Source organism: Eupeodes corollae, chromosome 1, assembly GCF_945859685.1.
Source record: "Eupeodes corollae chromosome 1, idEupCoro1.1, whole genome shotgun sequence".
Classification (NCBI taxonomy): domain Eukaryota; kingdom Metazoa; phylum Arthropoda; class Insecta; order Diptera; family Syrphidae; genus Eupeodes; species Eupeodes corollae.
The window spans coordinates 244,830,965-244,858,753 of record NC_079147.1 but is presented as its reverse complement, the minus strand read 5'-3'; the positions used below and the strand labels follow the sequence as shown (position 1 = coordinate 244,858,753).

The following is a 27,789-nucleotide window of genomic DNA, read 5'->3' as shown; positions in this document are numbered from 1 at the left end:
AATTCTTTCAAGTATATATAATATTATTTTATATTTTTTTTCTTATTTGTTTATATAACTTTCTACTGTGTTAATCTTAAATAAACCTACTCGCATATACTATATAGAGACGATTATAGAAATATCTATACCCAATTAATATATAGTTATATGGTGTAGAGTTTGATTTGTGTATTACTGGTTCAAAGTTTTAACAATATTATTTATTTTATTTTTTTTCTTCTTTTTGCAAAAGAACATCTCTCACTATATATAATTATACATAATGAAATATAAACTTTACAAACAAACAATTTAGGAATCGAAAAAACAGAACCTTAAAAAATATATAAAGAGCTTTTTTGCAGTTATAAGTCTTATGGAAAATAATGCACTCAGTTGATGTTTATTTTTTATTTTTAAATTTATATTTTTCTTTAAACTAATTTTAATATTTAAGAAATACATGATTTAGTTTTTTTTTTAAATATAAATAAAGTTATACGTTGGGAGAATCTTATATTTATAACAATACAAAATTTTATCTTCTTTTTTTCTATTAAAAGGTAACTGGGGTTTACATAAAAATAACATTTGTTTACCCTTTAGAGTTATTTTAATTATTAATTTTATCAGGGACACAAAGCTTAAACTAAATATTAAAAAATATATATATGTTTATTTACTTTCTATATCTTTTCTTTAAAATATTTCATTTTTGTTTTTTTTTTTTAAATATGCGTCCATCCATCGTTTAATTCCATTCACACTTCATCATTTTTAAATACCATGCATTCTTTTTCTCAAAATTCAAAAATCCAAATGGAAAGTAAGGATCAAATAATTTGTTTTCACATCTAGTTTTCAAATAAATTTTACTTGCATTGATTGTTATTTTGTTAAACTGTGATTATTGACTGTGAAATATTAAATAGTGATACTTAAATGCTATTGAAGGAATTTAAAGGGTTTATGTTTCTTTTTCTTTTTAAACTTCAATTTACTTATTTAGAAGAAATAAAGATTAATAAAATTAGAATAATATAAATTAACAAAAAAAACTATACAATTAAAAAAAACATAAACAAGAGTTTTTTAAAACTAAAAATATAATAATAAGATTAATAAATCACATCTGTTATCACGGTTATCTTCAAGCGCAAAAATTAAACGATAAATCGCATTCGATTCTACTTCGATTTTCTTTTTTCTTCTTGTTTTTCTTTCTATATTTATCTCGTTTTCTTACGATTTCTTCATCTGTTTTTCATTTCATTTTACAATAATAATTTGAAAATATATAATTTTTTTGTTTAAATTCAGATTGAAACTGAAACTTACCACACACACGGTTTGGAGTGTGGTGAATTTAGAAAATTTATTAACCAAAACACGAATGTACTCATGGCCTAAGTTCGAATTCGAAGAAATCAAAGAAATACTTTTTGTTGTTATTGTTTTTTACACAACTGGTACACAAACCCATTCTAAGATTCGAAATAGCCAAGACCAAAGCCAATTCTAGGCAGCCGCTGTAATTTTCGGTGTCGAAATTGGTGCTGTGCCTGAACTATTGGTGGGTGAATTGCTGGCGGATGGGGCAGCGCTGTCGTCGTTATTTGTGTCATCATTGATGGCATTTATGATTGTTCCATCGGGACCGGTTGTGGTGTTATTGGCCAGCATATTGGCACGTAACTCTGGGGGTAGGAATATTTTGACAACGTTTGTGATTTTAACTCGGCAATTAGGGCAGTTGGTCAATCTAAAATAGAATGAAGAAAATATGTGTTAAAAAATGGCTTGGAAACAAGAAAACTTCAATTAACTGTCAAGCATAGATGTTATACAACTGTCATTTTAAACTAAACGAAAGTGACAGTGTTCAGATTGGACACATTTGACGAAATTCATTTTGATATCTCAACGAGAGAGGTTGGGACATCAAACTGAATGACGCCAAATTAACTTCAAGTCAAATGTCACATTGACAGATAAATAAAGATGGAGCTTTAAAAAAAAAATGATTTCTTACCTTGCTGCGCACTGACTGCACGCCATAACATGACGACACGGATTAAACATACTATTGATTGAACGATCCATACAAATTTTGCATGTCATCGCTTCTGAGATCCTTGTATCGACACATCGTTCAATTGCTGCTTCTCTTTCTTCTTTCTCCTTTATGGCAAAATCTACTTTACCCCCAACAATGGCACCATCCTTAACCGTACTTGGCAGTAATCTACTTATGTCATCTGCCGTACTTGTTGATGCTGATGCTGTTATTTCAATACCTCGTTCGTGTAAAATTCGTCGTGCCTGATCGTGAACTTCCCGGCAAGTGCGTTGTATATCGAAAACGTAGCGTTTTCCTAGTTCGGTGTCTTCTTTAAACATCGAAGCAATAGTGCCTTTGAGATCACGTGTAAATTGATTTGTTACCACACCACGTACTTTATCACAGACATAGAATGCATGGCGTTCGGTTATCGAACGATAGAGACCAGCAGCGATTGCATGTTTTTGCAGTTTGATCTCGAGTTCCTTGCGATCGTTGTGATCGTCAACGTATTCTAATTTAAAGGTACGCCGGAAGGATTTAGCTGCTGCAATCGCACTGAATGGGATGCTGCAAAGAAAGTAATACAAAAATAATAATTAGTAATGTGCTAAAGAGACATCAATATATTTAATGGTCATTTGATAGTTGACAGTTGGTTTGACAGCTAACATTGATATATTTCCCACCCCATGAACTGTCACACATGTGTTTGAAAATAGAAATTCAAACTCGAGATAGGGGCTTTTATCTATAAAACTACTTAAGGCTAGTCAATTCCAGTAACCCAAGTCTTATCACTTTGACAGCTAACATACAGTTACTAATTTACTCTTCTCACATCTAAAAACAAAAAAAAACTACAATGGGAACACAATCAAAACAACATGCAACAAGCGCCACATGTAATCTCTTGAGAAAATTTCTACAGGCATATCAGTAAATTATTCATATAATGAATTTCCCAGAACTGCCATGATATTTCAAAAGTCACTTAGTCTAGTCCAGCGGCACTGTGGCGCTATGCAGAGATTAATGCATTTTGCGGGTTTTGAATGAACTAAAATAAAATAATCAACAATAAAGAACCTCATAGTAATTTTCCATTTTTATAATAATTGTGGTATGAGGAACTTAATGGACTCACTTGATAACAGGGTTTTGTTCTTGAGGTAATTAAATTTCTTATGGATTTCATATTTTTACATTAATTGGGTTTGTGGGTCATCAGTAACTCACTTGGAAACTTAGCCTATCAAAATAATTTAGTTCATTCTTTTTTGGAAAGTAAACTTTATGAAAATGTCAACGTCAAAAGTGACAGAAAACATTTTGGAGAGTTTCCATTTCATCAAAGTGGAACTAAAGTTTAGAAATAAATTATAAATAATCTCACTTAATTTGCTACTAAAAATAATAACAAACGAGGAAAATGTTAATTTCTACTGAAGTGGAGCCTTTGACATTTGTGAATATTTGTCAAAAATTCGAAGTTAAGATGACAGTAACATCAAAAACTACACTTATGTCACATAACGTGACGGATTGAAATATAAATGTGTTTTAAGGGGGGTTCGCATCCTATTTTTAAACGCATTGTCAAATATGCTGGATAGATATCATAATTAGTTGATATCTTGTTGGTTTGACAAACGAAAATACTCGCGGAAGCTTGTCAAACCTAAATAAAATTTAATTTCAAAGGTATATTCCAAGCATTGCACAATTGACATTATAGAATTATTAATTTTTTTATTTGTAAATAATATAGGAAATCTTCTAAGAAGAAAATTCCAATAAAAAGTCACATTTGACAGCATGTCTGACAAATGCGAACACTGATACTTTCCATCTGTAAGAAATTCATCAAACCAAGTATGTCAAACATGTGAATCTCACCTTAGAAATCTACATTAGCACATGGACTAAGATCACTAAAGTTGAGAGTTCGAACTAAAATTCAGTTAAAATGATGGTGGTTAGAATAATTCCGCTCGAAAGGAAACGGATCTGACCACAATTTGAATAAACACCACTGACATTTAATCTCCTGAACTGTCAGTTGTTAATTTAAAAGAAAATGAATTGTTTTGAATACAAATTATGTGAATAAAATGTTAATGGGCCTTTGGCTAATGATAAGGAAAGACTGACACAGCATACACCAAAAATGTTAATGATTTCGAAAAATTCTCATAAACCTCGACCAACCTTAGCATTTTCAATAAAATGTCTCCTCAATTTGTTTTCACTTTACCCAAACTTAACTTCCAATAGCAATTTCCAATTACTGCTCCATAAAAGTGCTGATTGGATCCCATTTACAAAGTTTTATCATTATATACCTTAACCTTACCAACAACAATAACAACAACTAAAAAAAGGACACCCCAATTCTTTCCATGAAAGATCACAATTTAAAATAAACTTCCATCACTCAATCGCACAAAGGACATCATTAGTTACATCTGTCTTCACAAAAGTAATCTTTAAAAAAAATAAAAATAAACCCACCTTAAGGATAAGTACTAAAAACTTAAAAAATACAAAAACCAAAAAACCAAAGAGGAAAAAATAAACCAAAGGAGGAAAATCATCTTAATATGGACAGAAACATTCGTCCTTAAGGTCAAATGGGGCAGAATTTTGTGCCTGTTTACGAGATAAATCTTTATATGTTTTTTGTCTTGTTGTCACACTTATCTTATTCAAAGCTCTCTCTCTGTAATGTCATAGCCAAGCTATATAGCTCGAGGATTCATTTTTATCTTGATAACACGAAATCCAACACAGTCAGTGCGGTGGTTGTTGAATGAAAGACATAGTGGAGGATGTGAGGATACTTATAAAAATACCTACATTTAGATGGAATTATTTTTTATTTGAAAAAAGAAGTTCCTGAAAAAGAAATATACAAGACTATGACATTCCAAGTTAAGTTATGTTGTGCTTTATGATAAATGGGGGCAATTTAATGGTTATTACAAAAAAAGTCCAAAGTCAACACTAAACCAAACTTATACTTAAAACGAACTCCTCCTACTTAGTTCTGTTCGATGGGATCCGGATCCCCGTTCGGACTAAACGTCAACGTTACTCATAAATTGAGTCAATAACCTGACAGAATATAATACATAACGATTTTCTGTCATAAAAACGACACACCTCACTCTCATCATCGTCATCGGTTGTCCCCGTTCCTGGTAAGCAAACACGTTTCAATCGATCAAGCTCTTAAACAAGGTAAATTATTATACAAATAGGGTCAATCGGGAAATTATAAAATGTACGTCCTGTTCTACTTTTTGTTCTTTCTGTTGTTGTTGTTGTCATTCTCCGAATCAGTTAAGCAAGTCTCATACCTTATTATATAATTCAGGAACATGTTCTTTCGCATAAATAATCTCCTTAGGGAAAGACACCTTTTTAGTACATGTATAATATTCCATGTCCAGCAAGGAACATCATCATACTCTCATATAAGTTTCTTTATATTGCCATCATCGACCCGACCAGGATTTTCTTCTTTTTTATTCGTTTTAGTTTCTGGCCCAAACATGGATGTTAGGAGAAATTGAATAAATCAAAGAAGCTGTTGAACGAGTAGAGAAGTCGATGACGACGGCCAAAAGAGTGCAAAATATACGAATTTCCAAAGGAATAAGGTTAGACCGGATTGTTCCTAACTATACGTAAATGCTATACACTATACATTCTGGTTAAACCAGTAGCAAATAGCCATAATGATTGAGGATGAGCAGAAGATGAACGATGACAGGTGCGGCCGCTCATCAATTATTACATTGCCAATAATGGATGAAAAAAAGAAAATTTATTTTTCCAAACTATACTATCTGGTTGAAAGTGCGTTGACATTTATATTTAGCAAAAAGTTTGGATAATACATATTTGATGTGAACATTATGGTTTGACATTGTCTTTGACAGGCCAAATGTCAAATAGGTATTCTAGACACTTTGATTTATTCTGACGTTTTGTTGAACATGACAATTCAAATGTTTCCCAAAAGAAAGTGTATCCAGCATATCTTAAAATGTATTTAAATACCGAGGTACTGATTTCAACCCTTTGTGAATTCCATTTCAACTCAACTTCATTTTTGATTCAGTTTAAGTGGTAAAATCAAATTAGATGCAAACTCAACCTAAGCTTTCGAACTTGCATGTAAACAAGGTGAGTTCTGCAACAATCTACATTCATCGAATTTCTACAAGATCTGTTTGTAAACTTGAGAGTGGGAAAAATCTTGGTTCTATTCAAATTTGTTAATTTTTGACATTTCTGCTGTCAAATTAGAGCGTATTTATACTGATATACCTCAGACAACACTCAAAATATAAAAACTCAGTCTTTTTACAATAGAAAACCTATCCACTTTAAGATTTCCTTAAATTTCACTGTCAAACAGACTGTAAATGGGTTTTTCATTAGAGAATGTATTTTTCGTTTTGGTTTTAATGGGACTTACTTGTTTTTCTCATCTCCAGTGCAAACCGTGATGCCATGAGCACCTACCGCAATATCACAACGCACTGGATTTTCATTTGTGGTAACACCACTAAAGATCTCCTCCCCATAGCCAGGCAACTCTTGAATCTCCTGCAGTAGCCAGTACTTTGCCGATTTTGGTGGCATATTCAACCTGGCTAGTTTCTCATGTTCGACAGCAATTTGACGAAGAAACTCATCAGGCAGCTCTCCATTGGTATCATTTGCTGGCCTTATGATGTAGTCCTCGTAAATTTTTAGTGGTGATGTTACCATTAAATTTTCCACGCTTAAAACATCCGTTGAATTGTTTGATACTGCTGCTGATGATGCCGTCGTTGATGCTGCAGATGATGTTGACGATGATGAAGCTAATGTTGATGATGACGATGCGGATGTTGTTGCTGATGCAGATGCTGAAACTGAAGCTGATGCTGATGCGGCTATAGCTGCAGCAGCTGTAGAAGGCGGTTGTGTACTAATGGCGGGACTTGACGATGATGATGTTGAAGCTATCGAATGAACACCTACGGCTACGGCTATATGCGGATGACTATGGTGATTGACCGAATGATGTGGATTGTCAATATTTTCACAGGATTTTTGTTTAGAAAGGCGACGTTTTTTCAATGTAAATACATAATCCTTCTCCTTCTTTTCCTTATGTTGTTGTTGGATAAGTTTGAGAAGTTGTTCTTGTTGTTCCCGTTTCATGCGTAGGGGGCATTTGGATTTCAATGACATATCATTAAATCGAATACTATCGGCTTGACACAAAAGTGCACTCAATTTTGCAGCGTTATTCCAATCTTTGGCATTAAGTCGGCCTTCGAGCAGATCTACCTTGGCTTGCATGTAAAAGAGATTACGGACGCTTTCTTGTAGGATAAAATGCACTGGTACCCAGAATTTGACTCGCAATGCTAGCATCAGCTGAATGCCACTACTGCAGCTGCCATCTTGAGTGAGGCGATTGCGGAGATTTATCCATTGGCGGGGTCGGGTTTCCTTTTGATTGGGCAACCAGTGTTCGAGTCCAAAATATTCCATTTCACATATTATGCCGAGGGCTTTGCAAACCTGAAATGAGAAGAATAAATTATTTGATTAGTATCGATTGTAGTTTTTTAAAAAATAATGTTGCATTCTATCTGTCAGAAATAAATGTAGTTTGACATTTCTACTGTCAAAAGTTTAATAAACTAAATATACCAGACGTGATTTTGAGTGCCAAGTTCTGTCAATTTGATTTTTTTATGTGAACTTGATGTAGCACAAATATCATATTTTTTTAAAGAACGTTTTCAAATGTAAATAAATAACTTTGTATGTGAAAACTCCACAGGGTTTTGGTGAGTTAACAAAACTTTTATTTTGCTCTGAATTAATTTTCTCTTTGTCCTCTTTTTTGTATTAATTTTTAAAACTGATTCCAATCAATTTTAAATAAATATACGATTCAATTTTAATTAAATTCGATCCCCTGAAATTCCCATAGAAGAAATAAAAATGTTATTTCAAGTGGAAAATAAACCAATGTAATTCACCTCAAAGTCAACACACCACACTGTGGTCATATTTTAAAACCAAAACAGCTTTTCACTTGTGTCAACCAATGACAACCCCAGGGAGATGAACGATGCAATTTGCCACAAAAAAAAAGGAAAAAGAATAAAAAGGGATTCAAGTCGAGTCGAATCGAAAAAGAGAGAACCAAAATGACAATCAAAAAGAAGGAAATATCTTCCATTTAAATTGTATTTTCCTCGGGAGGTGAATGGGTTTGTATTTAGTATATGTATACTGTATAGCATACACATACAAATTTTCTGTAGCTATTACATGAAACGAAAATCCCTCTATGGCAGTAAATGGATGTGTTAAATTGCATTTCACATTTTTCAAAAAAGGGATACGATCTCTCTCGCAGATATCAGGAAGCATCAGTGAAGCCTCATAGTAGAGAAAGCACATTTGTCTCATCGGAATGGGTAAAGTGTCAGAGAGATTTGGTATAGGATTTAAGATATCACAAGAGCTTTGATGGTGAGAAATGTGTCATTTTAACTGTTAATTTCTCTCTAATACATTGTTGAATCATAGAATGCTCGTTCCGAAAGAGCACAAAATGATAATTATACTTGGTTGTTTCATATGTCATTAAGCTCGTTTCCATTTTCAAGAATTTGACAGAAGCCAATGACCCTATTTGTCTCATTGCAGTATGTAAATATACTTTCGTGATTTGAACTCTTATCCTTGAATGTTTTTCATTTCAAATGACAACATTCACATAGCTCAAGTGCATACTTACCCTTATTTTTATTTTTGTTGTCTTGTGTAAAGAGTCTCTATCCTTGTATCTACATTATATTTTTTTACATTAAATTCTCGTCGTTTTGACGAGTAGAACTTTCGTCTGCTTTTGATGTTGGAATGGATTTCAGAGAAAAAAAAACGAAAATCCAAAAAAAAGCTGTTGGGATGTGGTTTAAATAAACACAGTCATTATTTTGAAGGAAAGAAGTGTCTGTCTGTCAGTAGTGTGTTAACGATGAAAAACTGAGGTGGATGAGTTTTTCCTTCTTTCTTTTTTTTTTTTGGAATATATTTACATGAGATATCCTTAAAAAAGTTTCTATTTTGGTTGGTTTTTAATGATATGTGAGTCATGTTTTTTCATTGAATATTTTAAAAAGTACACGAATATTTTCGGCAGAACCACATAATACATCAGATTGTGTTTGAAACTTAAATGTATTCAATAAAGGTATGTACGTGTTTTAAATATGTTAAGCGGATTTACATTTCAGTGTTTTATTTGACAGTTCTGTTGTTCTACGATTCTTCGCGTTTCACCTTGATTGCGGATAAATTTAAAGCACGTGCAAACTTTGTTGATTATTACTTAGTAAGGAATTGTTTAAATTAACACAATTATCAGTTTCACTTAAAATTCAACCCTAATTGAACCTCAGCTAATCCAGTGAAATCGGTAGTTTGACATTTATGTGAACTGTCAGTTTCATGACGTCAAAACACTATTTTGATCATCAAGTTCTAGATGGCGCTTACACCGATGTCAATAATTCACAATAATGTGTCGTATCTCTTGTGAATTCGTGGATAAAACTTAAACTTATGACTAATATCAACTTTTAATAATGGTAGAAATTGAATAGCTCTGAGAAATATAAAATATCATTTTTATAACTAAATGATTCATAAGATGAACTTTTCGAGTTGAACTCGATGGCTTAAGCGATATTACTCTCGAGGTTCATAGATATAACAAAACATCCAATTTCAACGAAGCCATTATACCTTCAACTTTCTTCGATGAGCTAACCGTAACTATGTACCAACCAACCTAACTTTTAAAATTACTTTTCTTCTTATACTATATACTTTATTGCAACAAAGAAAGAAAATTTAATTCTCTGAACTTCCTGACGAACCCACAAGCACACTTAATCCAATTTCCGTGAACAATTAAAAGCAGTTTTCACCATCATACCACAAAACTCCTTTTAAAATGTTCACCATCGTCCTGACCATAATAAAAACCCACAAAACACTGCCACACTAAACATTGAATTTATCACGGATAACGGATCCGAGTTCTTTGTTAACTCAGTTGAGAAAAAATAGAAGAAAAACCAAGACCAAACCCAAGCCCAAACCCAAGCCCAAGCACTCAGGAAGACTTAACTTAATGGATTTCATAAAGCCTTTGAATCCGTTTTCCCTGACAATGGGTGATAAATTGGTAAAAAGTTCTAAAAAGCATTCTTTATTCCCCACCGAATGAAGGAATTTCCTTCTCTATTTTTGTTTTGTTTTTTTTTTTGATTGTCTTTGTATTATTGTTTTTGGTTTTCAATTTAATTGAATTTCGAAGCCAAAAACAAAATAATGATGACTGGAAAACAATAAAATCGTTGAAATGAAATTTCGATCATAATGTTTTTTGGGAGGAAACCTACCATCATCAGCAACATCATTGCCATCACCCACAAACAAAACAAAATGATACAGTTTATTTTTTGGGGGAAATAGAAAATGTTCAGATGGAATTTATTCAATAAATAAATAAACAGACCAATTTATTGAAATTATATTATATTGGACGACAAAAAAAATGTAAATATAAAATCCACTGATGGGATGTAAACAATGCATTAAATTTGATTGGTCAATATTTTTAAAACCCAAGGGAATCCTGGGAAAAAAACTAATTCTATTCCACATTTTAGAAAACAATTGCTTCCCTATATTCAAATAAGGCATTTAAAATTTTAAGTGTAATGAGGTTTTAGGTGATTAAAGGAGGGGAATGAATTCAATTTGAATTTTAAATAGAAACATTTTAGTTCATGCGAAAGCACCATAATTTTCGTTCACTTTTGCTTTCGTTAAGTGCTATAATTTGACAGCTGCATTCAATTGGTGTGCATACATAAATGCCAACAAATTTCGCAACAAAGCCGCTTATAAAATGGCTTCTCTTTTGATGGTTGTCTTTTTGACATTTGAGGTCGCAATTGAATGATCATGCATTATGACACTATGGATTATGACATTTATCCAAAGTCAGACGTTTGACGCAAAAAAGTAGCTTACGAAATGGCTTATCTTTTAAGGCGAGGCATTTTGACGTTTGGGTCGAGATAAAATAATTTTCTAGATAGACCAATGTAAACACCATCAACATGTAATTTGACATTTCTAAAAACTCACGAGTTTGACGATTATAAACGAACTTTTTCCCGGTTGAATATTTCAAGATAAAGCACTATTTTTGTATACAAAATCAATTATTATTTCATATGATGGTTTATAAATAAGAAAATGTTCGTATACTTCAAGTATTTAGGTCTGTCCTTTCGTTTTTTATTTTAATCTATGTCTTTCCATCGTTATTTAATCAATATGGATTGTTGTGATGTTATTATGTTTGTTTTTTAACGATAACAATGAATGGTGGAAAATCAATACCTCCCTGATTTTTGTTTTTCAATTCTTTTACATTATTAATAATTGCGTTCTAGTAAGTACCTTTGTATATCTAAATATAAATATGGCCTCTTTTGATAACTCGATAAAAACGACAACAGAACGATGATATTGACATGCTTATGTAAAAAGTCGCACTTCAAGGCTGCTAGGTACGTCAATAACGTCAAAAGACTTTTCAGTTTATAATATTATTGACAAATACAATTATTAGGTATGCAAAAGTTGTGAATAAATAACGTACCTTTGTGTACTTAAAATTTAAAGTCGTATCGTGTGTGTAAAACTCGCTACTTCAAATTAACGTTGTTGTTTTTTTTTTGTTTGAATAGTGACATTACAAGTTGACACTTATATTCAAGTTAAATTGTACTAGATTGATATTTTTTATTTAATCAAATTTACAACTTTCCAATATCTGATAGTGTAAGAGTTTATAAGTTCTAACCTTTGTACATTTATAACAAAGTGATGTGTACAAAAATAAATTATAATGACAAGGATTAATTTTTAATTTTATGTAAGTAGGTGGATGAAATGTTCAAAACAAATACACGCATACATAATATGGGAAAATTTGTAATTAGTTAGGTACATTTTTCTCCTTCATTCTATTGTCTTATCACGAAACTGCATTTTGATTACGTACTTTAAGCTATCTCAGTTAATATTAACTTAATTTGATTAAATTTAAAAGTATTTTTAGATATACTTATTATCTGAGAAAGTTTATTTGTTGTTTACACGGGGCGATGCACGCAATAAAGTACTTTAAATATAAATTTTAAAATTATTATTTTAAATATTTCAATATGAATTTAGAACAACAATGTAAGACTAACGAACTTAAATTTAAAGCTTGGTGTATAATTTGACAGATAAGAGAAATAATTAAATGAAATTTGTCATAAAAAGAAAAATAATTATATTATAATCGCTTGTTTAAAATACAATTCATTTTTAAGGCCATAATAACTGTAAATGATATCGTTTCAATTGTACTAGAATTGCACTTGACATTAGGATTCAATGAAACAAAGTTTCAAATGTCAACCTTCAATAAAATATTCTCATACAATAAATGACATTTTTAAGATGATTAATAAAGCTAAATATCAATATCAGTTTTATTATTATTCATATCAAGTTTTTAATATTTTTTTTTCTTAAGATATTGCCATTCAAAACAAGTACATGTTGGCAGACCGGATAAATATTCTACCACAAGATTAATAGCGGCGTTGAGATATTTCAAACCAGTACAACAACAAAAAAAAACTTAGCTTATGTAAACACTACCTAAATATAAATCGAGGGTAATAAATTATTTAGTCCAATCGAAATGTTTATTTTCTGTTACTTTTTCAATGTGGGAGGAGTTTAATTTATTGTTATAAAGTTTGTTTTAGGAATTGTCTCAATATTAAACTACCCTTAGATAGAAAGAATACAATTTAATGTATGCACCTGTTTTTAATTAGCATTTTGATCAATATTCAAATACTTTTTGAAAACCATAGAAAAGTAATACTATTCAAAGTCCAATTACAATTTCTTATACTACACTAAAAATAAATGCTGGGCGTTAAAAAGGTCATAAAATATACAGGCTAAGGTTTTTCATGCACAAACTATTCTCTCTTTAAACTATCACTATTTCTTGTGTATAAGGACTAATATAAACGAAGTGTGAACACGCCTCAAGGAGAGGACAGCACTATTTATGTGAAGGTAAACGTCAATTCAATACTTCCAGGTGACAGATGGTTAAGTTAAGGCTCCTTGTACACTACGTTTTCCTAACATCCCATTCACATGAAGGTTTGTTTGTAGAATTATCCATTTTTGAGATGTTTTTGTCTATTATTTATTTTTTCTACGGGAAAAACGCATTTGCTTTAAATTAAAGAAAGTTTTTAGTTTTATAAATGCCTTCGAACATAAAATACCTTGAAAGCTTTAGATAGATTCTAGGTTTGTATTAATTTCTAATGCAAAAAGTCAAGAGTCAAGTGAACACACTACAAGTAGGTTTCAAAAATGCCCAGCAAAAATACCTTTTTATTCATTTGCAATTATAATATCAATAATTGTTTGTTTTTCCATTTCAAATTCATGTTGAATTTAATAAGTGTTTTCTTTTAAGGTAGGTGCAAAGAAAAGTGGAAATAAGTTTCCATGTTTTGCTAGCTGCAGTTAATAAATTCAATTCGAAGTGTGACATTTTAAAAGTCATCATTATTAAACTGTTGCTAAGTTGGAAATGAGTTTTATTTGAACTGTGTTTGACTAATTTTGATTGGTATTGTTTGATTCTTCAATACAAAAGGTAATCAATAAAAAATGATAAACTCTTGGTTTATTCATTTGATTTTAACCAATAGTTTAGTTAAAAATGATTTAAGCAAATGTCTTATCCTTTAATAGATATTAAGGTCTGACTAAACTTTCATTTAAAATTGCATCATTTAAATCAGTATCATCGCATTTTTGGAAACAACTTGATTCCACTAAAGATATCAAACTTCAACAATAAATCCGAATATCTTTTCGTAAAAAAGTATTTTTTTTTTATTCGTTCAAAAATGTCAAACCAGTTTATTATGGAAGAAAACAAAAACACATAAAGTTCATCCTATATACAAAAAAACGGAGACAGCAAACACGAATATTGGTCGTGATTGCTTAAAAAATCAAGTCGAACAAAATGAACAATTAATCGGATCTTAATTTTACTACCGCTGTACTGCTGCTGTCTTTTCTAAAACATAAAACAGAAAACAGCTGTAGTAATTGGTATATTATATACCTTATGTCTGTCATTAAGATATTGTATCTTTTTTACTCAATGCCGGATATAAAGTTATGATCACTTTTTTATTGAACTGATGAAAAAGAAGAGACAAACGTGTGTGAAACTCTTCGATATCACACAACAAAAGAGACGCAAGTGTTCATTCTGTAAATGACGTTTAGAGACGTCAAAATTGTTTAAAATGACACTTTTCTCGAAAAATTCACTTCTTTCAAGCTCTTATTTCAAACAAAACCGATTGAAACTCTTTTTTAAGAGAAATAAAAGATATTAATACGTAAGAATTTTATAAAAATGGCTGAGAAAGAGTGTAAAAAACCGCGAAATTGAAAATTGGACTTTGAACAGCGACCCAAACAGATATTGGACTTTGGACTCAATGTTCGTTTAGTGATGATCGTGTAAGTTGCATATTATACTATTTGTTGGCATACACTTTACTTTTTTTAGATCAGACTTTTTAAGTAAGAAACAAAAAAAAAAAGAAGATACTTTACTCAGGGGGGCACAATAATTGGAAATTGTGGGCAAAAGTGAGGGCAAAATAAAAATGGGTGTGTGTGTTCGTTTATGTACAAAAGACATTAAAATGTTTCTTGAGTCTTGAGGTTTTTTTCCATTCTTTTTTTGTTTGTTTGTTTGTTATGTTGTGTCCGTTGATTTGCTTTTCTTTTTCTACATTTTGTATCTTTTTATCTTGTAGGTGAGTAATAATTTTCTTTTGTTATTAAGTTTTTTTTTCTTTATCGTGAGTTGGCTCTTCCAGCATAGGTTAGGTATAGATCATAGACCTCGTGGATCATGGTCGTTGCTTTGTTTATTTAATAACCGTTCTCTTGGTGACAGAATGCGTAATGATCATTTATATGGTGTTGAAAAATCGGCTTGAATTTTAAATAGCAGATGTGGCATTGTGCAACGAGATTAAGGATTTTGACTTCAACTTGTTATGATTCATGATGATTGATAATGGCATTTAAGGCATACCATAAGAAATGCCAATGTTTTTGATACTAAAAACTTAACGACAGATTTAACTCAAATTAAATTCATATAAACTGCGTTTGAGTCTGTATTTGAAAAATGTTGGATTTGACTTCAAACAATTGTTTACTTTGCCATACAATTTAAAAAAAGAATGACTCACCAAAAAATATCATTTTATGGCTCATTCTTCAAATTCACTTTCAAATTTGACAGTTGGTTGTCAAAAAGAAATTGCTAACAATTAAAAATGAAGTCCCTTATTTTATTAAACATTCCGAATAGTGGTGTTTAAGTCTACCCACATAATAAAGGAGAATTATGATTATGACAAAAAGCATTTTATTGAATTTCCCCCAAGCTTACCAAAAATTAACCCCTGATGTTACATTAATTAAACTACACATTTTACTTTAGGCTATAAATGTACATCCGTTGCTTTATACTTAAAACATAAAACTTTTGAATCCCTCAACGTTTGTCAATTTAACATGCTCCAAATCGTTGAACACAGCATCATCAGAATAACCATTGTTTAATGTCGGTATATTCATTTCATATTTATTAAATGGGGGGTAATAAAAACAGAAGAAAAAACACACAACATCATCTCAACAACTACCATCTTCCCGTTTAACTTGCATTGCACATTGCCTTGCCATTGCTGCCTCCAGCTGCGTTTGTTGAAACAATTTCCCAACACACTATTCACTCAAACCATCATTTCATGAAAAAGAGTTCTTCTCCTTAAACACCACCCTCCCCCCCAAATCCCCCTGCTGTTTTATATATTTTCCTATGTATGAAAAGAAACACCCTTCCTCACCCAACCTAACCCAATCCAACCATCAACAACATCCCAACGCCAACCCAATCCCAACCAGTTTGTTGTTTGCCATTGTGTGATCACTCGGTGAGCACGTGCCATAAAATTGTCCATTTGACGCGGTGTGCACACTGCTCAAGCCCCAGTGAAACAGCAACAAGAACGAACCAAAATAAAGAAAAGAGAGAAACATAAACAAACATAAATATACAACAGAGAAAAAAAATAATAAACAAAAAATATTAAAGAGCAAAGCAAACGGACCATGAACGGATTGGATGAGGCGCGAAGGGGCAATGGGGATGAAGCAAACACAATCGCGGGACGGGATGCTGGATGTATCTTCGAGTTTCTTCTTTTGGTTCATATAATCGGTTCGCCTTCACTAGCGATAACGAGTTATACCACTCTACTTCTCACAAATCAACTGCATTGTCAGTGGCGGCGGCTTTTGCATCAGTGAATCCTCCGTTATAAATACAATGAGTTTGTCTCTTTCAAAATGCGTTTCAATCTGACAGGCTTCTTTTGTTCCTTATTTGTTTGCCCACTCCCCCAAACAGATGTCGCTCTATTATCTTGAATTTGGATGAACATTTTGAAAACAAAAAATGTCACTGAAGAGAGTTTGTACCACACTTTTTTTAACCGTACATATGTCTGCACTCATGGCGACAGATCACTAATTAATAAATTTAAAAAAAGGATATATTTGGATTTTCAACTTATGTCAATGTGACAGATACCGCATTGTTATACAAAAATAGTCGACCCCATTGAATGTGCACTCAGCCCAAAACAATAATGAGTTCTGTCGAGTCTAATGCTCGTTTCTCTTTTCAAGCGATGCGTAATCGAAATGTCAGAAATAGAATTAAAGCTGAATATCAATTTGACATTTGTGAAGTGTTCGTTAAGATTTTTTCTTCGTTCAAAATTTAATAAACATTTAAGAAAAAATTACTCATGACAGTAGATTACATAATTTATAAAAAAAAACAATAAAACAATCATTATTCATCTTTCAAAACATTCTTAATTTAAGGAATTGTCGGTCTTTTTGAACCCTGTATAATGTTGGTATTAATCTCTCTCTCTGTTCTTAAAGCTATAAATCTTTATTGCACAAGAATCTGAATGAAACATCTTGAAACAAATTAATTCAAAGTAGACAAAATGCCAAAGTTTATTAAAAGAACTTTTTTTCGTCGTTTTTGACGTCAATAAAAATCTCTGCCATTGCAGACACAGAAGCGGGCTTAGGTTGGGGTTAATAAGTACAAAATACATATGGCACGTGTGTAGAAAGTCTTTTCATGAACGTATCTATACACATATGTATGTATGTACTTGTATATTCATATCTTTTGAGAAAATAAATTTTTAAGAACATACGTCAAATGCATTAAATGTAGACAACATAATCTTTGAGCTTTATACTTATAATAAGAGGGTTTAATAAGATAAGGAATATTTTCTTTGAACTTATATCAACCAAAAAACATTTAAAAAAAAAAAAAACTGAAAACCAGCGGACTGGAAATTCTTTAATTCTTTAAGTTTTCCAATTATTTATTCGACATGTTCATCAAAACACACAAAATTTCTTATTAAAATAGGATTGTTTTCTCAGAAAATTCCAAAATCTTCTTCTTCTTGCGAAATTGATATTTCAATGACCTTTCAACACATTTTTATTTTTATCGAAAGAAAAGAAAAAAAACGGCCATAAAGAAAACAATTTTAAACACGCAGAAGACATCAAAATAAAAACCCATTAACAAATCATCAAATTTTGTTTTGATTCAAGATCTCAATTAATTTCGATTTTATGTTTTGACAAATCATCAAAGATCATCATTCAATGCTATAATGTTGAAAGTGAAGAAATTTTTATTAAACAATTTCAAATTGTAGTTTTTTTTTGTTGGTTGTTGTTGAAAAGTTCAATGAAACCATTCAATCTTTGTTTATATTCTTTAATCCAGATGGTTTAAAATGCTTTTGGAATAATTGGAATTAACTTTTCATAGACATTAAAGTTTGTTTTGTATTTTTTATTGACAGATGTCAATTTTTCAAAGTGATGTTGAAAGCTATGTTAAACATAGACATTTTTGAGAGATGAGGTTAATTATCAATAATTTGTAATTTTGACAGATTTGTTCATTTCTCCTCACTTGTCAAAAACAGAAACACTCGACGAATCTGACACGAAATGGCTTCAGAAAAAAAAAACTCATTGCAACTTAATATTGGCTTACAAGGGTTTGGAGTTTAGTCGAAAATGAATTCCATTTATTCTTTTGTTTCCTTCCTTTCCTGTGATCAAAAGTTGAACGAAAGGAAGTTGTCATTAATAATTGCTAATTTTGACAGATTTGTGCATTTTTATATTCTTGTCAAAAACAGCATCACTCGAATAATCTGACAAGAAATGACTTCTGCCAATCAAAACTCATTGCAGCTTAATGTTGGCTTACAAGGGTTTGGAGTTTAGTCGAAAATCAATTCTATTTATTCTTTTATTTCCTTCCTTTCCTGTGATCAAAAGTTGAACGAAGGGAAGCTGTCATTAATAATTGCTAATCTTGACAGATTTGTGCATTTTTACATACTTGTCAAAGACAGAATCGAATAATCTGACAAGAAATGGCTTCAGTCAAACAAAACTAATTGCAACTTAATGTTGGCTTACAGTTTGAAGTTTTCTTCCCTTTAATTTCTTTACGGCCAAACTGTTTTGGGATCAAAAATTGAACGAAAGGAAGCTGTCAACATTGACAGTCATCACTTTGCGAATAGAAAGAAAATGCTAGAAATATTGTAGAGTTTGACGTTTATAAAGAATCGATTCATTTTTTAGATCTGTTCTTTTCATAAATAATTAAGTAAAAAGTCACAGCTTGTATTTGTAAAAAGCTATTTTATCACTACATTTTCAATTAAGAATAATAATTTTTACAATTGTCAAGTTGTCTGATTAAATGTCACCTTGTAGGAATGTAATGTTATATTCTTTTTTTTCTGTTGTGCATGGATTTCAATATTCTGGTTATCGCATTCAGTCAGCACATATTTACCTACCACAATAAATTGCTGGAATGACAATGATAAAAATATAATTTATTATTAAATATCACTAAAAAGTTCCGTGCGTGTAAACGTCAATGAAGGATGATAAAATTACAGTAAATTATTTAATAACAAAAAAAAACAATGCCACATTTTTATTTCAATACTTTGTTTATAAATCGTTTGCTAACGATTTAACTGATTGCCTCTTCTAACGTAGTGGTAGTTAAACAACATTTAAATTGAAAGAAACATTGATGGAAGACACCTCTCTTGAAGTTTAACAAACTTAATCTCAAACGTCATAGTATTACAAAGCACAAGCGAGAATTTTGATCCGTTTGAATTTTTGGCAGGTCATCATCTATCAAAAAATCTTTTCCTGATCTTTGTTTATACATTTTTGCAAACAAACAGATCTGTGTGGCCAGTTTATAAATTACAAATTAAAATCCTACCAACAGTGATGAGAAAATCACATAAAAAAGAATTATCTGTCAAATCTTAGTCACAAATGCGGATTTTTCCTGGAGGGTCATAAAGATTAGGTACCTGTCACACTATACACAAGAAAAAAAAAACACAATAATATTTTTAACCACAACAAATTTTCATCACGACATTTTCGTGAAAATCGTGCCAAATAAATATTTCCGTGACAGATAATGTATAGTTACATTATACCACAACAAGTCCTAAAATGGATAAAGCCAAATTAAGTAGATTTTATACGAACATACCTATGTTTAGTTATGTTATGTTAATATACATATATTAAATAAAATAACCTAAAGGTAAAATTGTTCAAGACTTAAATAAACATCATCACAATATACTTGTATGAAATTGCCCTTGAAGTTCCTATATATGACCATCTAGCCAAAAATTACCACAATTTATTTCTCTTAACGCAGTTGTTTTTATTGTAGGTTAGGTAGCTATAAGCTAGGTGCGTGTTTTGGTCTAATCGAGGAAATTTCGAATACATTTTTGTTCATACATATAGTTTGCTAGTTTACTCGCCAAACGCACATGAGAATAATTTAGAAAACTATAAACGTATTCGTATTTATAAATGATGGTAAAGAATATATTCGAGTTGGTATAGGTAAAGAGCTCTCAATCGATATTTTATTTACACAAAAGATAAATTGTTTAGTATAAATTAAGTTAATTGTTTCCTTCGAACTAATTTATTGTAATTGCCTTTATTGCTGCTACACACTTTGTAAAATTGGTTAAGCTATTAAATTGCTTCTCTAATAACCCAAATGTAAACAGTAATCTATGTACAAATCTATTTGGGATTCGATTGGGATGTTTGTGTAATGAAAGTCCTTTTATCCTTTTTGTTGTATATGATAATTGAAGCCATTACAAAAACTATTAGGAATTGCTTAAACAGATAGTTGCTGTCCAATAAAACATATTTAGTATCTTTTAAACACTAGCATTAAAGAAAAATACTCACCATTATCAATACTTCGGTCAATTTGTGGGGAACTTTACGAATCTGACATATGTCAATGTGAAAAGTGACAGCTTACACTTTCCTCAAACTGACTGATGTTGCGATTGAGGCAGTAGAATTTATGATTTAAAGTTGCTTTACTGAAGCTTTTAAATCCATAGAAATCTTTCTCAATTTTATTGCATTTTATTCACCAAAGTGGTGAATTGATTATACAGACGATGCAACAAGAAAGTAATTGACAACATTTTTCACTTCTAAAAATGAAATAAATTACTAAATCTTCATCTGTCACTACTTCTAAAATGTTGGCTGTCACTTTTGACTGCTAAGGATGTGTTCAGTGAATGGAACTTTTTAACCCAATTGAGTTGAATGCACACTTATAAAAAGGTGTTAACTGTCACTTTCACAATTTAAAGGTTATCAAAGTGCCCTTTTGACTTGGTTACTTCAAAAACTTTCATTGAAGAAATAAATTTTTACAGACATAATAACGTAAGACTAAACCCTTTGTGAATAAAAGCCTAAGTAAATGCATCACTGAAACTTAAAAGAAAGAAATGTACATTAATGCACTTTGACATTTAATGACAGGCGTGTTTAACTGAATGCATGCAATGCAAGTGTTATCGCATCGGTATACAAAGAAATAAACTACAAATTCTATAGATATGCTTTTTAAAATCTCAAGTCTAAAGTTAATTAGTACTTTTTTTCAATTTCAATATTGATAGAGAGTAAAAGCATTAATTTATTTTTTTATTTGTTATCAAATGTTGTTGGTTAGCAACTATCCTATAGTCTTTCAATTAATGAAATGTTAAAACCTTGAACATTTCAAAGAGAATATAGATACCCATATTGATTGACTTGTGTAATCTATTAGCAGCGTGCATCAAGTATAATTAAAAAATCATTCAACTTTGAGTATTATCAGATGAAATCATCAAGTATTGAAAATTCTTTACACTTTACAATATTGATTCGCACTTTGCAAAGTCTAAAGCGAAAGTACATCTACCAACTATACAACAGTGACTTGAGGCTTGGCTAATATTCAAAAGTATTACGTCATAGTAAAGCAATAATAATTATAATTTAACAAAACGCCAAAGGTTTTGAATTATTGCTAGGAGATAAGACTTGTAATAATCAATAAATAAGTTTTAGTGTAAAAGATGAATATTATAGATTTCGTGACATGCACTTTTTAAGGCATGAGAAGGTGTGTGTAGTAAAATGTTATTGACATTCAAATTGTTAATCTTTTGAAAGACTTGAGAGCAAAATTATTTGCAGAATTTTATTTTCCGATAACACAGAGAAAGTGTCAGTAGTTGTTATCAGAAATTATTGTACGGTTTTGTAATATAAGCAGCTTTTGGATTTCTATGCAAGAGGTTTTTCTTACCATTTCACTATTAATGAGTACCGATATGAAACATTTCAGTTCTTCCCAAAAATTTCGAAAATTGTTCTGAAATTCAAACTCAAGATTTCACTTGAAATCAGTTTTTAAAGAAATGTCAACATCGTTGATTATGTTCACTAAAATTCTTGCTGTCACTTTTCCTTGAAAAATTCATTAAATTCCTAGTGTTTTGGCTCAAGCTTAGTCCTACAACATGAGACAAAATCCATCTCATCAAATTCGAAGTGTTAACTGGAGTTGTCAATAAAATGTCCTTGGATTATCCCGAAGCAAGAATTTTCTTTCTAAAACACCAAAATCATGGTCCCATTCGATGGAAGAACTTCAATCTTTCATAAAGTGTAATCAAAATATGAGCAAATAAAATGGCATCATAAAATTGCCTAAGGCGCTATCTTAACATAATCCTAATTTATTTTCCTGTATCTTAACTTGCTCTTTATGCTTTAAAGTACGAGTATAATCAAATTATTTTATCCTTGGTATTTTGTTTTTAATTGACTTTCTTGGAAATATGTATATACGCTTTAGGGGTCGAGTATGATATTACAATAAAATTTACAAACAGTTTAATATTCATGTTCAGAATCAAAATGTCAAAGATACCTATTTAAACAACAACAGCAACAAAAGAAAAAATACCATGATAATAAAATCCCTTAATCCATTAAATCTCAGATTCATCGCCAAAAGCCGTCCGTCGTCGTCGTCAAGTCGTCTCTAGCCGGCCGGCTAAAGTGAAGAAGGAAGGCTAAGTAATTTTCTACTTACAAACCAAAAAATCATCCCTTATTTGTGTGTTGGCTTAATGTTTCTTATATTCAATGTTTTTTTCGCTCTTCCTTGATGAAGGAAACGAAAAATTATAATAAGGATAATAAATACCTATTTCCACCTACCCTTTCCTTTCCATTGTTTATCTGGTCCTTTTTCAATTATCGTATGAAAAACGAAAAAAAATAAGAAGAACAAAATCAACACAAAGAGCGCCCGGAAACACAAAAATTAATTAATCCTGAATCCTCTTAAACTAAACCAAAACAGAGGATCTTTTTTTAATCTTAATTTCTAAGAAATTGACAGGACATGTAGGTAAAGTGAGACGAGAATAAAAGGACAACACAATAAAGAGAAGTGAGAGAGAGGGAGTATTGGATAGTTTTTTCCTCGATTTATTTATTTCATTAGTTTATTTTCTTTCTTCTTATAATAGCTATCCTGTCAACTATTTTCTCTCTGTTGCTTGTCAAGAAACTACAAATAACCTAAATACGAGAAGGATTTTCCTAGAAACAGAAAAAAAGAAGATATCCTTTATTTTCCAGCAACAAGAGATTTTCCTCTTTTCTAAACATTCTTATGTGATGGTCGACACTTCTTTTATTTTGTTGTTTTCGTTTTATTGCATTTTTGTATTATTGGTGAAAATAAAAACAAAGCCTTATACTTTCTTGTCTTGATTCCATTATAAAGATACTATAGAGCTTTCTAGAAGGTATTGATTTTCCTTAACCCCCTCTTAAAACCTCTGTATAAGGTTGTTTTTTTGTTTTCGAGCAGTCGATGCAATGTAGCCTCAGCGTCAATCTTTACAAAAAACAACAACAACTTATATTTTTATGTCCCAAGGCAACACTCTTGCCATGATATTGGGGGCGATTTGAACTTGGCCAAAACAAAAGCAGGTGTATTTTTGTTGTTAGTTTCGGAATAAAAAACAACTTTTTTCTCCATAGGTTTTGAAGTGTATTGGATAAATTATTTTATGCACTAAAAAACAAACCCAATAACAATACCACAAAAACAAACGTTCTACAATACCAAATTCCTATTTTTTTTTCTTCAATCGGGTATTTCTTTGTTGTTTTGTTTTTTTTTCTGTTTTTGAAAGCCTTGCGATATTGAATTTTGCTTTTGGAATTTATTGGATTAAAATGCATATAGGGCTTCCATTTTGTTTTTCATTTAAAATGAAAGTTCTAACGTGTTCAGCATACTTGTGCAGATATATGGAGGGTTGGTAGGATGGCACTCTGATGATGTATGCTGCATTGAATAGTTATAGACCTCGTTATTGACATTCCCTTGCCAATATATAGTGCAACATGGGTTTGGGTGACATGGCAGAGGCTAAGATTTAGAAACTCAATGCACATCCAAGTATAAGCAATGCAATGCATGCATATAATGCACAAGGATGCTTTTTTTCTATTGGTATAAAGGTGAAACTTTAGCAAGGTGAAAATTGATTTATGGAAAAAAATATTTATATGTAGATATTGCATACATTATGGTTTCAAGGATTTTGCAATCGTTGTATTGAAGTACCTTTGGTTGGGTTGTTGGTTTCTGGGGCTTTAGGAGTGCCTCAGGTGTATTTTATGGTATTGGTACTTCTTTTTTTGTTGCTTCTTAAAGGAAGAAGGGATTAAAGAATTCCAATAAATTAGAAAATAATCAAAAGCAATAAGTCAGAAACTTTTAAGTCTTATTTAAGAACTGCAGAAGGTTGACTACGACAGACCTTTAAATTTCTCTGTACTCTTCATGAAAATTACTTTTAGTTGAATTCTTTTGGAAAAGAGGCATAACAAAGAGACATTTTTTAAAATAAAGAAATAAAAAATGAAAAGTTAAAAAGAAAATTAAAAAATAATTTTATTTGGAAATACTTGTTCCGAAGAAGTGAAATTTTTATATTTTAGAATTGACCTGCAATATCAATCTATTATCAAAAAGATCTTATAAATGTTCAAAAATTCAAGAATACCAACAATTTTGATAAATATTGAGATTTTAATACTTTTTCAGAAGATTCAAAATAAGATAACCTCACATTTATCGTAGAATATGTATTTTTTTTAAATCAATTCAAAAATTCGGTGGAAGTTGCGACTTTTTGTCACATATTTGTAAAGTTGGGATCTTTTAAAACAAATCGAAGCTGAGTTGGCTAAGTACAGAAGAGAATCAAGTAACATTTTGATGAGATTAGACGAGATGAGATTATGAGTAAGCTCATATTCGATGAATATTTAAATTGTATAGAATTAATGTATGACGATGGAGTTTTAATAAAATTGATTATATTATTTAGAAAACTTTGGACCAATTAAAATAATTTCTAGGAACCAGATTCGATCTATGACTATTCTCTTATTCACTTGCAATATCACAACAGGGAGCCTAATCTCTCCAATTCTTTCCACGCTATATTCGATTTTATTACAAATGTTAAGTAGCTTCTCACAAATAATAAATAAAATAATCTCCAAATAAATGTTAAGCATGGTTTAATTAGTTAATTTCTATAAATAAGACTCTTGCCACATTCCGTAGATGACATTTTGCACTTTGTGACATAAATCCGGTGTTTATGAAATAAAAATGAACACAAAAAAAAATAATGATAAGAAACACAACTTGCAACACACGCTCCCGCAAACAAAAGATTTATAATTGATTTTTTGTTGTTGTTTATTCTTCTTGTATGAATAATTCTTAAGCTATTAAAAATATTTATACCTTAGATGAAAATTAAATTCTTATTGAATTTTGCTTTCATGGTACCGCTACCGGTACCTGTCATCAAACTTATAATAAATCACCTTATATTTGAATATTTTGTTTGATTAATGTTAATGAACAAAGTCCATGTTTTAATAGGACATGATCTCTTAAGAATATGAATAAAATCAAAATTAATTTAATTAAATACCAGCTGTATATGAAGCTGTGAGGAATAGATAAAGGTATGGAATGTGGTAGTTTGAGAAATGAATAATTGGTTATTTATAGATGTTAATTGCACAAATCTGTAGTTGAAGGGAGTTTTTCCCTGCATACAATTAAAAAGGGCAGCTAAAAAGTTTAGAAGTACCTGTTTTATGGATTGAAGATAAAATCAAGATTTTTTTTTATTTCTAAAAACTTTTATTATAGATGCTGTTAAAAGTTGAAAATGTACTGATTTTTGCTTATTTATTTTTGTTAAAAATCATTTTCTTTTATATTCAAAACTGATTTTATTTTAATTTTAAATAAAACACAATTCAAAATAAGGAAACCGGAGATAAATAAGTACGTTTTGTTTTAAAAGGATATTTATGTCACGGAAAATATTAATGTATGTAAATTTAAATCATCCTTTTTTTTTGCACAGTTAAAGAAAAAATGATACATTGCATACATATGACACTCTTTTGTATAAATGAAGGTACCTACTCTTCTATGGGATATAATTGGATCCAGAGTTGCATGAAATATTCCTCCTTTTCACGAGTAATAACTTTTGATTACTGAAATTCCTTTTTAAGCACGTTTTTCCTTTATGTACAGCATTACTACTGCAGGCAGAGGATCTCATATTTTGATTAGTGAGGTCATGATATTTCCTGTTTCTTTTTTTATTTTAAGTAAAGAACAATATTCATCTATAAAAATTAATCTAGTGTGGAGTATTAATGATAGGACATTATTTTTGGAGAACAAAAAATTAATTTAGTTCTTAAACTAAGGAAGATCTAAAATGAAAGCAAAAGTTCGTATCTCAATGTTCGGGGAATTTTTTTTTATAGAAAACTCTTGTCAAACCTTTTTTTCCACAAGATTTGCAAATAGATAAATAATATTTGATATTTATTTTATGTTTAAAACAGATATTAATCTACCAAAAGAAAGTTTTCCACTTATATTAAATTCTCCTTGAACTTTTAATGACATTATTTTGTTCACATTTATATGCATATGATGTCATTCTTATTTTTAAATCCAGACATTTTCAAAAAGAACAAAGAGAGAATACAGAAATAAAAAAAAATAACAAAATTATGTACCTAGCTACTATTCTTAAAAATATAAACAATATAAACCAGATGCGCGAGTTTGTTGGCCTACTAACTTATTTGTTATTTTTTTCTTTGTTTTTCATACCAAAGCCTTGATGAGTGAATTTTAGTGGAAATTTCCAAATATGTTTCTAAAATATTAACAAATTTAATAAATTCCCACTTTTTCCATCCAGTAGAACAAATTTAAAATCGAAAAATGAAATCTCACGTTGGGCGCCATTTTGCATTTAGCACTTCTCTTTCGAATTAACATCGTTAGTCCTTGAAAGCTGTCATTTATTCATTCAGAATAGCTAGAAGCAATGCCTGAACAAAGAAATTTATAATCCTCTTATTCCAATCAACCATAATACAAGCAGTTGATTGAAATTTAAGTAAATAAATTCACTCAGTTAAAAATGCCTTTTATCATCAACACTCGACATATTGAAAAATCTAAATTAATATTAAAAAAAAAACATGTAGAAGGTATGTGGGTGAATTTATCAACACGCCTTGCCTGGCGTTGCTTGGCGTTGCCTTCAACAGGCTTATTAGTGTACAAATAACATATAAAATCAGCTATTAAATTCATATGGACGAACGTGCCAAAATGCGAGTGCTGCTTCGGCTACTGGTGCCGCTGCTGCTCTCTATAAAACAGTTCCCTTATATCACAAAAATAAAAATATATATATAAACATTATTCGTGCATGCTTCACTCTTATATTGAAAAGAGACACATAAAGTCAATAAAATAGTTTCTGTTTCTTGTTTGTCTACTT

At 30.7% G+C, this 27,789-nt stretch overlaps 1 protein-coding gene across 1 annotated transcript in view; it reads right to left on the bottom strand.

The window, feature by feature from the left end:
* Positions 1-972: 972 nt before the first annotated feature.
* LOC129953605 (E3 ubiquitin-protein ligase MYLIP-B) overlaps positions 973-27,789 on the bottom strand; it is a 47,221-nt gene continuing 20,404 nt past the window's right edge. Inside the window, exons 2-4 of the mRNA XM_056066850.1 lie at positions 6,534-7,633; positions 2,015-2,614; positions 973-1,744 (exon numbers count right to left, since the gene is read on the bottom strand). Of these exons, the coding sequence (XP_055922825.1) occupies positions 1,501-1,744; positions 2,015-2,614; positions 6,534-7,633 (1,944 nt within the window). The 3' untranslated portion in view covers positions 973-1,500. The remainder of the gene's footprint in view (positions 1,745-2,014; positions 2,615-6,533; positions 7,634-27,789) is intronic.